Here is a 13,745-nt window from a genome sequence, read left to right on the forward strand (position 1 = left end):
CTTAAAGGCACTCTTCCTTGCACCCTGCTTTGTTCACAAGACAGGAATGCACATAACATTCCCTCAGTCCGTAAGATTTGGCGATCTGTTTGTTAAACTTACAGTGTGAAAGCCAATCTAGATAAAGTGTTCAAGATGAATTCCTACAGTTATCTTAATTTTTGCTCTACAAAATTTGCTTGCTTATTTAAAGAAGGTTTTGAAGAGAAACCTGACATGTAGACTATGAAAAACTGGAATGTGAACCACTTGAGCACTGAGGTCAACATTCCTTTGAAAATGTGTATAATAATTGATTTACCTTGAAAATTCAAGAGTTCAGAGTGCTACTCTCAAGACACTGTGCTATTTTCAAGGTAATAGTCTGTCCTATGGAACTGTGTTACGAACAATAGTTTATAAAAGCTAAAGCCAGCAACGAGACTACAAAATAGCTTGTCAACATTTTCAAAACATTGATAAGAAAGAAACATTCTAGGCTTCAGATAAATTAATGGACTAGCACTACTACAGGCTGAAAGACTTCTGTTCAAAAACCCAAGACCATATTTTGAGTGATAGTTTGCAGTGGCTTAAGATGGTAACTCTTTCTTGGTGATCCCAAGACTAGAACTACAGGATGCAGGGACAGAAGAGGAAAATCTTCCCTGTCATGACTGTCACCTGCTTAAATACTCCGGATCTGAGTCTCCATATTCTCCCTTGGTTTCCTCCACTGTTGTTTTGGTGTGGGTTTTTTGGGGGGTTGTCTTTCCTCTTCCTGCTCATTTTGCTTCATCCTAAAAATTGTTCTGAGTTCAGCATGACCTACCTTCCCCACATGTGCACTTACAAGAAGCTGGTGCTGGCTCTTCCCCCTTCTTCCCTCTTCAGTGCAGCAACAACAGCAGGACTGTGCTTCCAGACCATCTGGAAGGCATGTGTTTCTCACAAACAGGTCCAGCCACTACTGCCTCACAGATTGCCAAGCTAGGATGCAAGCAAAGGGGAGAAAATCAATTCTCTTATAAAAATCTACAGGGAAGGGATGCAAAAGGGTTGTCGTGATTAAGTCTGACTTGAAACTTCACATTGCAAAAATACTGCTGGCTTTTTTCCTTCGTGTTTGGTTTTATAAAGATATATATAAAACAATGTTAACGGTGATAGAGACTCTAAATGAGCATAAGCCACTAAGAATTTGTGAATCCCTGAACCACGTTTCTCTGTTCATCCACGTCAGACAAGGAGCATCTCACTGAAGGCCCTCCGCCCCTCACCACAGGGCAGGAGACCACCCCACCGCCTCCCCCTGCGCTGGAGGCACGGTTTCGCTCCCTCCTCTCACGCCTGAAGCCCTCCGACTCAGGCAACAGCAGCCGCCGCGGCCTGCCCAAACGGGTGAGTGGCAGCCGCCGGCACCAAGAACGCGAGGCACAGGCACCGGCGGGCCACGACCCCCATTAAGCCGCTGGGAAGCGGCGCCTCCTGGGAAGGGGAGGCGGAGCCCCCGAGCCCCCGCCCGTCGGCCATGGCCGCCGCCGCAGTCCGCCGCGGCCTGGCTGCCCTGGTGCTGGGCCGCCGCCCGCCGCTAGTGCCCTGCCTGCTCCCGCCGCCCGCCCGCAGCCTCCCCAGCGGCGCTGCCGCCCTTGGCCTGGGCGCGCCGCGGGCTTCCACTGCGCTCCGTGCTGCCGTCCGCAGCTACAGCCAGGTACAGCCCGCGAGGATCGGGACTGAAATGGCGGCGGCCGGGGGGAGCCCGCCGGGCCGCTGCGCGGGATGGAGCTGGGGGGCCGTGGCGGTTCGCGGCAGTTGGAGGGGCTCCGCCGGGCCGGGGGCAGCCCCACCGCCCCGGCACGCCCGCGGCCCGGCAGTGCTGCCGGGGACAGGAGCGAGAGCGCTGGCGCACTGATTCCTCTTAACGGGAGGCGGCGGCTGCGTGCGCCATGTGCGCCGCTGGCTCGTCCTTGCCCCTCCCTGGGCCTTCCCTCCCACCTCACTGCCCCATTACCGTACACCAGCTAAACAGGGGCACGCAGCCGGGTACCGCTGTTGACAGCTGCCCGCTCCCCCTTCTTAATTTGGGGTTTGTTTCTTTTTGGCAACAGGTTACAGATGCACCGTCCCACCAAGGTCACCTCTCAGAGGAGGAACAGGAGTCATCTAAGGCAGAAAATGACAATGTATTTCTCATCAGGGCACAAGGATTCCCGTTCTCGTGCACCGAGGAAGACGTGCTCACCTTTTTTGATAGTATGGGACTAAATTCTCCTTGTAACTGTTCATTGTAGTGCACTCAGTAGTTAATGATTAGTTAACAGAAAGAAAATCTGAAGATCATTAGCCAGAGAAAGAGGAGTTTTTAATATTGCTGCCAAATTATTCGCGATTTACACATATAAAACACTCAACTTCAAAACTCATCCTTATGGCATTTTATATTTAATTGAGCAAGTCTTTCCCTTCTTAATCGGTGTCTCCACAGTAAAGGCATTCCAATTTGAAGTGGTTCCTTTAAAGACCATTATAGTTGGCTTCCCTCCTCAACTCCTCTCTTGTAAACAAACTGGAGTGGGTTTTATGTACTAGTTTAAATGTCAGTGTTGCTTTCCAGCCCTAATAAATAGGCTTGTGCATACCTTTGCAGGACTGATCTGTCCATACTATTATTTTATGATGCATCCTTCCAGAGGCCAGATGCAAGTTTTTCCAATGGTTTCATAACCTGCCTAACTAAATTAAGTCCATTTAAGGTCTTGGAGACAGAAACAGAGAGCAGGCAGAGCATAGCTGTAGAGACTGAAAACCTATAGCATTTGTTCTTGATTTCGTATAAATCAAACAATTCAGTTTACCAACAATATGAGAATATATCTTATCCAGTTATACAACTGTGAAAGCTAATGGATATCACTTTCTTATCCGTGATAAGCATGGTGTGTTAGAGTTAAGATTAGGAGTGTCCTATCCTTTGTTTCAAGATAAGTGTTTTGCACTGCTGAGGGGGGATAGCTTTATGGAGAATATTCAGTTTTCATCTGTGATCGAAAGACCCCTTGTTTGATGCAGTTGCGTATGTTCCTGTATCGTGTGTTCCTTGATTTCTAGGCTGTAGAATTCGAAATGGTGAGAACGGCATACACTTCCTCTTAAATAAGGATGGGAGGCGCAGCGGGGATGCCTTGATCGAGCTGGAGTCAAAAGCAGATGTCCAGAGAGCCTTGCAAAAACACCTGAGATACATGGGCCCACGCTATGTGAAAGGTGGGTTTGCAACAGCACAAGTTACATTGTAAGAAAACTCATGATAAAGTAAGAACTGCTTGAATAATAAAGTGGGCTGGTGTGAGTGTGGGGAGATGCAGGATGTGGAACAGAGCAGCAAATTAGCCAACAAGGCACCATTTATACCTAAATTCCTGGACTGGATGGGAGAAACAACGTGGCACCATTGCAGGACCATAATTCTGTGGGGTGGGGTGGGGGAAGAAACAGGAAGTTTTGCAGAATGCCACGTGAGTACTGTGAGGGGAAAACATGTTTTGTGCTTGTGTTCCTTGTAGTTTTCGAAGTACATGATCGTGATGTAGAGAGCTTACTGCAGAATCTGCGAGATGAGTCACAGGCCATTAATGATGGAGTCGTACTACTCAGAGGCCTTCCCTTCAACTCCACTGAGGATGATATCGCATATTTTTTCTCAGGTAACTTAGCCTACTCTATGATATTTGGTTGTGAGCTGTTTACTTCTCCAGGTTGATGCTGTTGTTCTTCTAAGTGAGAAAAGCAAAAGCACACACAGGCTTGAACAGTTTAAACACTATGAGGAGTTGCTGTCCTTCTGCAGCTAGAAGTAACTAAAGCTTTCTGAACAGCTTGTGGCTAACCTAAGTTCAGTACTTGCAGCACTCTTCTGGATCCAGGGGAAGGAAGAGGGGAACTTAGATCCTATTGTCTGCAATTGTATTGCTGCCAGTACGTAATTTAGCAACATTAAGAGCAGCAAAAAAATGCCTGTATGATCATTACAGTACAAGTGAATACAGCATGGAGTATTCACAGCTGTATAATCATGACAGTTAGGTCACGTATGCCATGTTAACAGCAATGTTCTGAGTTTTTTAGTATGGCGATTGTGGAAGTTGACTGCACCAGTTCTCAACAGAGCAAGTATTGCACAGCATGTGTGCACATGGTCATGTACCACGCTTGGCGTTTGAGCAATCCAGGTGGTTGCTGCCTGCATTCATTGAGCAAGTATCCTTTCTTGGTTTTGCAAAATAGCTGGACATTTCCTTAGGTAAACTTCTAAGTTGAAGACTAAACCAAAACCAGTTCTTCCTCCACCATTTCCTACTCCGTGTAGGCATGCACACAGTCATGTAGCACTAAGGTTCGTAGTAACCATGATCGCACCAAAAGCAGAGGCCACTGACTGATAGAAAATTTTTCAGTTGATAGCAAGTAGTTCAATATGTTTGGAGGCATATAGTAGCAGAGTGATCACAATGACTAGGGCAGCGTTGTGAAGCAGGTGTTTCCATTTCTTCAGGATCTTGGAGAGACCCTTGGAGAAAAGAACAAGGTGCAGTGAGGTACACAGAAGCATTCCTGAAGAAAATAAGTGTAATAGCCTAGCCGAGCGTGTGCTCTGTATCGTGTCAGATACAGCTACTTGCTGGATTACAGGCTTCCCAAGATGTTTTACAAAAGCACAAAAGTTGAAGTTCAGTGAATTTGAGCTGAGTCTTGAAGACACGGGGGAAAAACTACCATAATAAATTATTCCAGGAACATTTGTGCTCGGGACTTCTTTGTTGTCTAGAAGTTGGATTCACTTGGTATTTTCATTGTTATTTGAAGCCTCAAGTCAGTTCATTACTGGCAATTAAGCTTATGTGAAAACTAACAAACCAAATAAATCTGAGTAACTAGAAGTTTAAAAAAGCTACGTAGGCCAGCATGAGCACTTGTTTCACAGCTATGTAACTGCCTTCTTAGCTTGTCAAAAAGCTTGTAGAAGAGTAAGGAAAAAAGATGCCTTCCTGCACACAAGTTCCTGACAATGTAAATGCCTTTTTCTCCCCATCCTTCTATAGGTTTAAAAATAACTGACATGGTTTTCGTTTACCGGGGAGAAAGAAGAACGGGAGAAGCTTTTGTGCAGTTTGCAGCTCCTGATATGGCAGCTAAAGCCCTGCTACGACACAGGGAATATATGGGAAATAGGTAGGTACCTCACTGGGGTTCATGAAGGTACAAGAACATGGTATGAAGCATGCTGAATCCTCTATAAGCCACTGTTTCTTAACATAACAAAAGACCTCTCTAAACCTTCCCACTTCCACACAACACTTACTTCCTTTCTTCTATTTCCCTGCTTCCTGCTCCCAGGCTGCACTTCTCTGTGTTTGTGCCTCCCCTCCATATGAAAAGAGAACAGCTGCTCTGTAGGCGTGCCCAGTAATGAATTAACTTCTGTACCTCCCTGCTCTGCACTAGAAATAAATGAATTCTCAATCTGCCTTTTTTTTTGTCATGCTCAGACACGAGCTGATGTGGCTCACCCGCCTGAGCTCACGCATCTCTGGTGCTGGGGGATTAGCCAAGAAATTGAATGGTTGCCAAAACCACTGTCAACTTGAACTTATTCATTCTTCCTAAGCTATCAATTTTATCCAGAAATGGCCTTCAGCTGCGCACAGTGCTGAGCTGGGGCCTCTGTCAGCCTGCACATGGGGTTACTATCCTTACTCAAGGCAGGGAGGAAAGCCTCCTCACCTGGATCTCCGTATTCTTCATCACGTTATTCCTTCAGTGCTGTGGAAATTGCTTAAGAGTAGCAGTTAGATTTTTGTGCAGCCCGGCTGGTGCTGTCACCAGCTCTCTGAAAGATGAGCACAGGCAGCTCTAAGTTGAGGGGTTCTGGGACAGGCAGATAGAAACATAAGGAACTGTAATTTTATACTTTGACTAAGCCTATGAATAAGGGCTGGTTTGTTGGCTTTATTATTTGTTTTCTGTGGTGTAAGTGGGTCCCATAATGTTGCACTACACATTGGTGTATTATACCCATGACTTTCTCATACATCCCGTTACGTTTTATCCCATCAATTTCAGAGCCATCTGTAAAATCTTAAGAGTTCCACCGAAGTATTTAATATGACCCTGTGCATCTTCCCTGCCTCCCTGTTGCAGTAATCGGGTTTGGTGGTGGGTGGGGTTTTAGTTTGGGGCTTGTAGAAATTGGAAAGTGCAGTTTGCAGAGGTGCAGCGAGGGGAAAACAGCCTCACATAAAATGGTGCATACCGCTGAAAGAAACAGAAAACATCTTTCGGAGGAAGTAAGCCTGTGGCTGTCACTGCGAGTTGAAAAGGGCTTTCATAAAGACGAATTCATCAAACCCATTGCTTGCCATACCATGGCTCACAACCCATACGTGAGAGTCGGGATGGGAGAACATCCTGAAGGTGCTTTCTCAAAACCTTCAGTTCTCTGCGGAAGCGCAAGATGTGCCGTGTGATCTTTTCCTTTGCGTTCCAGATACATAGAAGTGTACGTCAGTAGGAAGCATCAAATGCAAAAGCATTTGCCATATGACAGGCAGCCGGTGACCTACCACAGAGTGAGAAGAGAACATGAATACATTTCTGAAGAAAGGGAATCGAGTGACATGGGGGGCTCCAACGCTGAAAGAGGAAATAGTGAGTCCCTCCCTGTCGTGTGTGTTCTCTGAGGCCCGTTCCTTTTACCCTGATTGTGTGCTGTGAGCATGACCCCACGTGTCTACAGCTTTCATGGGAGGTTGGTGATGATTGCCAGCATTTATGATGGTTTTTTTTTCCCCCATTCCACAGAATTGTGCAGGGAAGGAATGGAAAGCTCTGGGTGTGTTGTAGAATCTGGGAATGTCTCATCACCACTGCACTTTGTTCATATGAAGGGTTTCCCTACCCAAGCTAGTGCCCAAGACATCATAAATGTGAGTAACAGTAAAGCTATGAATGGCATTTGGTAGTTATTACCAATGGAAACTCTTGATTAATTGTTACAGATGTCCCTGCCCCTGGCAGGGGGTTGGAACTAAATGAGCTTTAAGGTCCCTTCCAGCCCAACCTATCCTATGATTCTTATAATCTTATAAGTGGTATAAAATGTTTAATTTATCCATGTCTCTGTTAGTCCTTAGTGCTGCATGACTTCAGGCTGAATGTGTTTGAGAACGGGAGTTCACTGTGGGTTACAGGTTCCAGGGTAGCCATGGCCTCTCTAAATACCCATGGATTAAAGCTTCTGGGGATGTCTGAATGTCTGTCACTGGCTCAAGTAGCCATTTGTAATCTTAGCTACATTTCAGAGTAGGTGAATGTACAAAAAAGAATTTCAGAATTATTTTATTATCGATTTTATGGCATTTTAATAGCATAACAGTGTCTCAGAGTGAATGTACCTGCACTTAATGATGATGTTGTCTACAGAGCATGTGTGCTGTGTGAGGAGTTTTGTTCCAGTCAAGCATTACTCCGTCAGGAGCTTACAGAGGGTGGGAGAGGTGACTTGGGTGTGCCACAGCTTCACCTGGATGGAGAAGGGGGGGGCCTTCTCCTACTCAGGAGCTCAGGCTGCCTCACAACCAGACAGGCTTTATAAGTAGAAACAGCAGATTTTTTGGTAATGGGGCACTGTTTTTTTGGTAATGGTTCCTGTTCTCTTTCTTCCTTACAAAACTCTTTTATTTTTCACCTTTTCAGTTTTTTTCTCCACTGAAGCCCACAAGGATCCTGATAGAATACAACTCCCATGGAAATGCCACAGGAGAAGCAGACGTGCATTTCGAGAGCCATGAGGACGCAGTGGCTGCGATGGCCAAGGAGGGGTCCCAGCTGCGTAAGTGAAGACAAGGGGATCTTAGAGATTCTTGGGTAATTTGGCACACGAACACAGCTTGTCAAGCTGCTGTTAACCTTGTAAAGGGTTGTAAAGGGATCATCGTAAATAGATTTCCAAATTACCCTGTAATCAGACATTGGATTTGTGCAAAAATGAAAAAAAGAGAAACTGGAGAAACTAACTCATCAAGTCACTGAACGCAAACCCAGCCTGCCTCTGTCTTTGTTCTCCAGAGTGCAGTGCCGTTGAATTATTCCTGAATAAACATCCAAAGGCAAAAGAAAACTGCTAGTGACAGTGGCACGGTGTCAGATTGGTAAGTGCATCCTTCTCCTCTCTCGGTCCTGTCTGTTACATTAGCCTCGGGCTGACGGGGGTAGTGTCCTGTAGCAGGACAGTTCTTGCTGTCTTTGTTGCACAGAAACAGCATCTCTCTTGCCATTTACAAAAGAAAACTTGCAGGCCGTGTTTGGTGCATGAGGGAGGTGACCCTTCCGTGGAGGAGGGCACAATGCGGCCTGGCAGTTCTTGCTGCCAGAACATCGTCAGCTCACGCTCCTTCCTCAAAACGCACCAGCCCTCCCTGTGGCAGAAGGGTTTTCCAGCTCCACTACTGTGAGACTGTTCCAGGAAAGAAGTTTCCTGTGTCCTTAGGGAAGGCCCTGGCTGACTTGTAACGTTTTCTTCAGTTCCCTTGGGAATGGGGGGGTGCTGGTTGCTGCTCCCCACGGCAGCAGGGAGGCCTGGCACCCTCCACTGCCCCGTGACCCCTGCAACTCTGGATTGCTGTTAGGCCAGGGAGCAGCTCTTGTGGGGGATTCAAGGCACTTGCCTGGCTGTGCCCTCCATCCCAGCCAGCCGTGCTGGCACCAGCACAGCCAGAACTGCTGCTGACCCTGAGCTGGGACCCAGCTCCAGTGGAATTTAACACCCCCAACCCCGTGTGTGTGTGTACTGCCACCCCCCTTGGGAACGTCTCCCTGTTAGAGCTGTGTGTGTAATGCTGAAGTCTACTATTTATTATTGCAGGCAATAATTCAGAATAAAATGCAGTGGGGCATTTGAAAAAAGGAAAGCAATAAGCCATAGCAAGGCACTGATTTTAATTCTTCCTCTCTTTATAGGCCAAGCGAACATTCCGGGGATACGAGCATAAAGACGGAGGACGAGTGTCGCTGCTCCCTAACAGGGATAAACTGTACAAAATCTAGGTTAGCATGGTGTAAAAGCATATAATAAATTGTATTGACATACTGTGGCCAGATTGTGTGCTCAAAGCAGAAGCAGCTGCACTGGAGGAATGGCAGACACTGCAGGACAGAGCTGTTCTAGTCTCTGGCTGCATAATGGTGTACAAAGGATTAATAAGCCACCAGCATCCCCAGTTAAACCAGCGCGATTTCAGATCCTCACACACGTGTCAGTGTGTGTAGGGTAGGAAAGCCACCACCTCATCCCTCCTATGCGTAATCAAGGCAGAATGGTATGGAAAGACCACTCAGGACACAGGATACAGATGATAAAGTTTTTATTATTGTGTGGAACAAAATGAACATCAGGAAAACTGCCCTCTGCTCCCCCAAGCTTGAAGGCCAGCGTCAGCCCCCACTCCAGCATTACAAGCTGTACCTGAGCAAACACACCCTGAACATCTGCAGCATCCAGTATGTCCCAGCAGAGACCTTCAGTGAGGGTGAGATACCAGGGAAGAGGCAAGTGCTGACACGGAGCACCTCCTCGCTCTAACCTTCCAAAATGCCTGATTCCATGCTAGCTGCCAGAGCTGGGTTCTGAAAGGTTTCAGCCACCTCCCTGCTTGTGTGTAGGGATCTCGTGTGACTTCAGGGGACCTGCTCACGAGCTGTCCTGTTTTTCACACCAGCAACAGTCACAGCCTTCACCTTGAGCAAGCAGAGTGGCAGCTGCTGCAGCCGGAATGGTCAAAAGCTGGGCACAGGGCACAAACACACCTGGAAGCTGCAATGTGCTGATCATACCAGCATTAAAGTGATGGAGAGGGAGGGCCCAGGTTCTAGTTTAATCCCCTCACATGGAAATTGTGTGGGTCTCACTTTCTCCATGGGGGTGAGTCGCACTGGGTTTGGGTGCAGGAATTTGACATCTTTTCAACAGGTACAGCACATACACAAAACTGTAACACTGCACTCAGTGTCCTCCCCATCCATCTCTGGTGTCTCACCCCTTCAAAGGAGGGTATCCACACTCAAATTCTAGGCTTTTCATATTTCAACACTGTTTACAACTACTAATCTACTGTAAGGGACAGCAGCAAGGAAATGGATCCAGTAACTGCCATGAGGGGGGAAAAAAGAGCAGAAAAACTACATGAAGTTTCCCCCTGTTCATGGTCCAAACTAGCACCAGCCACAAAATCTCAGCTCTGACATGCTTTTTAATGCAGTCCCAGCCGGGCTACTGAACAGAAAATCCCCTCTGAGGAATTAAACCACTAACCCCTAATAACATTTGTACAAACCCAAATGCATTTGTTGTTACATAAATACATCAGTTTTCTATGGACTACAAAACATTCTGCGGTCTTCAAGACTGATGTAGGCTTCCAGTACAAACCCAACACAACTGTGACCTGCTGCGTGTTCGTAAGGAAGCCACCACTGCTTTTTGGAGTAACGTGAAATTCCATGAGATGACAGCAACAAAGAATGATGTAGCATAAACTGTGAAACCTCTTTAAACTGTGTTTCAAACTACCACTTCTAGTAGGTGCAGCGCATTCCGATTTCATCTCGCCGCCTTTTTGATCTAACAGAAAGAAAGTGAAACGCCAGGTTTATCATGGTGACTCTTTCATGTGTGCAAGGGGGAAAGGTGGAGTGAAGTGGCCCTAAATCACCTTCTGTGTCTAAATACTTGGGACTCCAATTCCTCTGTTACCACACCGAGGTGGGAGGTACAGTTACACCCTTGTGTAGTCACGAAGTCACAGTGAGGGTCTCTGAAAGGGAGGTCAGAGATGCCGTAAGGCGCTTACATGCCGGATCAGTGCAGGTCATCAGTTCTCATATTGTGCATCCACCAAAACCACCAACACCCCCACCCCTTACCATACAGAAGGGGAATTTTCACAGCTTTGATTGGTTTTGGTACAGATTTGCATACCAAACCCATGGCCAGAGGCCTGAGCCAAAGAAATGAAGCTAGGAAGGGGCTGCTGGCATCTCACCCACCTCCTGATGCCTGGCACTGATGCAGCAGGTAGAGCCAGATTGTCAAGGGCAAGCAGGAAAGGGGAGACGGGATTTCAAGTGCAACCAGACACGAGGATTAAAAAGCTCCTGTTCTGCTTTCAGTGAGCCTCTGCTTCACAGCAGCATGCTTTCACACCACACGCTTCAGGATGAGAACATTCTCAACTTGCACACACACAGCTCTTTTTTTGGAGGGGACTCTGTTCTCACTGTGCCCCGAGGCTGCTCAGGCACATCCTGGACTACTTCACATGACATTCCCAAAGCAGTTCTCCCAGCACAAGCTCAGGCCTCAGGGCAGGCACATTTCTGTACAGGGAAGGCTCAGACTGTTTTTTGTCACAAGAGACTGTGAACACCACGAAGCTGCTTCCCCTCTGATGTCCAAAGAACACAGGCAAGCGTCTTCTCTTCACATTCCCCCTGAACAACTCCAGAAACCATCATCAGCTACAACCATTTTTTGTCACCTCTCTGTGCAGCCCATCCCCTACAAGGGACTGGTCGAGTACTGCTGGATGAGCTGCTGGTGGCAGGGGTTGCAGACACGCTGGGGGTTGATACTAGATGGGAGGGGCAGCTCATTCACTGAGCAGGCTTCACAGAAGATGCCACTACAGTTCTTGCAGATGTTCTGGAAGGCAGGAAGAGAACAGAGGAATTAAGAGATGCTCAAGACATAAGCAACAAAAAAACCTTACATTTTCTCTCATGAATAGTCAGTCAACCCAAATCTTCTGCTCAGTTAGAGAAATGCTTCACAGCTCCACTGTGGAGTGGAGCACTCCCGCTGAACACCCTTTTTGGTAACTCTCTTGTAGTCCCTCTAGGTCCCCACCGTAAAGCAGTGAGGTAATCAAGAGGGGCCACAAAAAAAGAGAATAAAAATAAGAAAAAGGCAAGGTGGCAAGTGGAGAAATTAAAATTGTTACCACTGCCTATTCGCACTTCCCACTGATCCCTGAAGATCCCACTTAGCTAAAAAGGGAAGAAGGAAAAACAAACCACGGAACACCAAGCAGAGTGAGGAGCCCTCAAGCAAGCACTGTTTAACAAGTTCACATCAAGGCTAAAGTGGAACTCAGAACAGGGCTCATTTCCTTGTCCCAGGTCACCAGCAGGAAATCTGCACTGCTGAAATGGAAATCGGAGGAAACAGTGTCACCAGATGACAGGGATGACGAGTCCTTGAAGATACCTTTTTTTTGCTCCGGCTGCTTTCCTCCCGGCAGAGCTGGCAGATCTCAGCGTTTCCAGGCCCTGAGAGCTGCTCCTAAACCCCAAATAAAAACCAAGACATTCTGCTTTATGTGCTACTTTACACAGAACCTGTGTTAGAGCTCTGCAGCTGATCCACATCGTACAACAGGGAGGAAGGGTTCATGCGCTCGTGTGTTTAACCCCCTTAATTCACAGCACACCATGCATTGGCAGGATCATCTACAGTCACACTGGCTACACCACAGGGCAGACAGGGAATCACAGCACGGCTGTGGGAACCAAGGACCATGCAGCTCCATTTTCAGGCCAGTATCAGGCTGCTGGCCCAGCACCAAGGTGGGAAATCAACACCTATTTCACTGTGAACAAGAGCTGACACATGCAGCAGTGCTTTTTCTACTAGGGAACAACTGCTGCTACAGACTCTACAGCCAAATCCTCATCAAGGCAAAACCCAAAGGGCAAACTTTGGGGTATTTGGGCAGGGAAGATGCTGCAGTGACCCCGGAGCTCCTTCAGTACCCTTGTCCCTTCAGTATTTCAGTGCAAGAAAAAGAATCACCAACCTGCTCTTCCTGCGTGCTGCTCGGTAACCTGCAAGAGAAGAACATCATCACCTGGAGCTGGTACTTCAGTCACTGCATCATTGCAGAAAAACATCTGGACCATCAGAGAATTCCTCATCCTGTTTTTTACATCCTACCCATACAGAGCTTTGGGTTTATTTCTTCAAAACCACGCTGCCATGGCTGCTTGAATAGGCCTTTATAAGCTTTATCGAACAGCAAAGCAGAGAGGCAGGACATGACTGGTGCTGTTCAGACATCCAGCACACCTAGCTAAATGGGAAGAGCAGGAGAAAAACTAGTAAAATGCCTTCAGGAAGGGAGCAGTGCATACAAAAGACTGTTTAGATGGTATAAACACAGTTTAAACCTAGCTTTAAACTTGTTACTGCAAAATGTTTGAGCCCCTCCAACTGCTGCAAACAGGCAGCGATAACGGATTTAGATGCAGGTACAGCTAAGAATCATGCTACCTGAACTTCACCTTCATACAACCATCTTCTTGAAATATTATTTCAATTCTCTTTCTCCAGCAGCTTCTCCTCTGGTCCGGAAGCCACAGCTTATTAGCTCCAAACACCACTGATCCACCAACCCTTCTTCCCCTCACCAATGGATACCTTCTTTGGACACGAGTACCAAAGGTCCAGGTCTCTGCAGCATTTAGCTTACAAAAGGCTCACTGAGTAAGAAAAATCAATCAAGAGCAGGTTTATAGACACAAATTGAAAGGGAACTGGGAGAGAGACAGAGCTTTTCAGATCCAGAAGGGCTGATGGCAAGCGGTAGAACCTCCTCTTTCCCTTTGAGTGCTGTGAAAAAGCAGCAGAGACCTCAACAAAGGGCATGAGGTTGAAA

The 13,745-nt window shown here is 47.0% G+C and overlaps 3 protein-coding genes across 12 annotated transcripts in view; 1 reads left to right on the forward strand and 2 right to left on the reverse strand.

Moving 5' to 3' along the window:
* The window catches only part of MOB1B (MOB kinase activator 1B), a 44,311-nt gene extending 42,864 nt beyond the window's left edge, over positions 1 to 1,447 (reverse strand). Inside the window, exons 1-2 of one of the 2 annotated variants that reach the window (XM_030492478.1) lie at positions 1,328 to 1,447; positions 833 to 969 (exon numbers count right to left, since the gene is read on the reverse strand). The gene's annotated coding sequence lies outside the window, so the exon portion shown is untranslated. Of the gene's footprint in view, positions 1 to 832 lie in introns of both variants that reach the window. The other variant, XM_030492477.1, reaches the window with a different exon arrangement.
* A 33-nt stretch (positions 1,448 to 1,480) lies between these two features.
* Positions 1,481 to 9,128, forward strand: GRSF1 (G-rich RNA sequence binding factor 1). The gene is made up of 10 exons (XM_030492501.1): positions 1,481 to 1,690; positions 2,088 to 2,232; positions 3,088 to 3,243; positions 3,543 to 3,683; positions 5,079 to 5,208; positions 6,524 to 6,684; positions 6,838 to 6,962; positions 7,732 to 7,867; positions 8,104 to 8,186; positions 8,995 to 9,128. Exons 1-9 carry the CDS (start codon positions 1,511 to 1,513, stop codon positions 8,160 to 8,162), a joined length of 1,233 nt encoding a protein of 410 aa, XP_030348361.1. The 5' UTR covers positions 1,481 to 1,510; the 3' UTR covers positions 8,163 to 8,186; positions 8,995 to 9,128.
* Positions 9,129 to 9,381: 253 nt separating this feature from the next.
* Positions 9,382 to 13,745, reverse strand: part of RUFY3 (RUN and FYVE domain containing 3) — a 47,664-nt gene continuing 43,300 nt past the window's right edge. For 7 of the 9 annotated variants that reach the window (XR_003992300.1, XM_030492487.1, XM_030492485.1 and 4 more), the window contains 3 exons: positions 12,888 to 12,915; positions 12,299 to 12,373; positions 9,382 to 11,734 (listed from right to left, as the gene is read on the reverse strand). Coding sequence is in view for 7 of the 9 variants with exons in the window: in XM_030492487.1 (XP_030348347.1) it covers positions 11,591 to 11,734; positions 12,299 to 12,373; positions 12,888 to 12,915 (247 nt within the window). In the remaining 2 variants the exon portion in view is untranslated. The remainder of the gene's footprint in view (positions 11,735 to 12,298; positions 12,374 to 12,887; positions 12,916 to 13,745) is intronic. The other 2 variants (XR_003992299.1, XM_030492486.1) reach the window with 2 other exon arrangements.

The sequence above is a fragment of the Strigops habroptila genome, chromosome 7, assembly GCF_004027225.2.
Source record: "Strigops habroptila isolate Jane chromosome 7, bStrHab1.2.pri, whole genome shotgun sequence".
Taxonomy (NCBI): domain Eukaryota; kingdom Metazoa; phylum Chordata; class Aves; order Psittaciformes; family Psittacidae; genus Strigops; species Strigops habroptila.

Coding starts and splice junctions, on each gene's coding strand:
- GRSF1 (XM_030492501.1), top strand. CDS start 1,511: ATGGCCGCCGCCGCAGTCCGCCGCGGCCTGGCTGCCCTGGTGCTGGGC. Junction 2,233..3,087: donor CGTGCTCACCTTTTTTGATA/GTATGGGACTAA, acceptor CTTGATTTCTAG/GCTGTAGAATTCGAAATGGT. Junction 3,684..5,078: donor TATCGCATATTTTTTCTCAG/GTAACTTAGCCT, acceptor ATCCTTCTATAG/GTTTAAAAATAACTGACATG.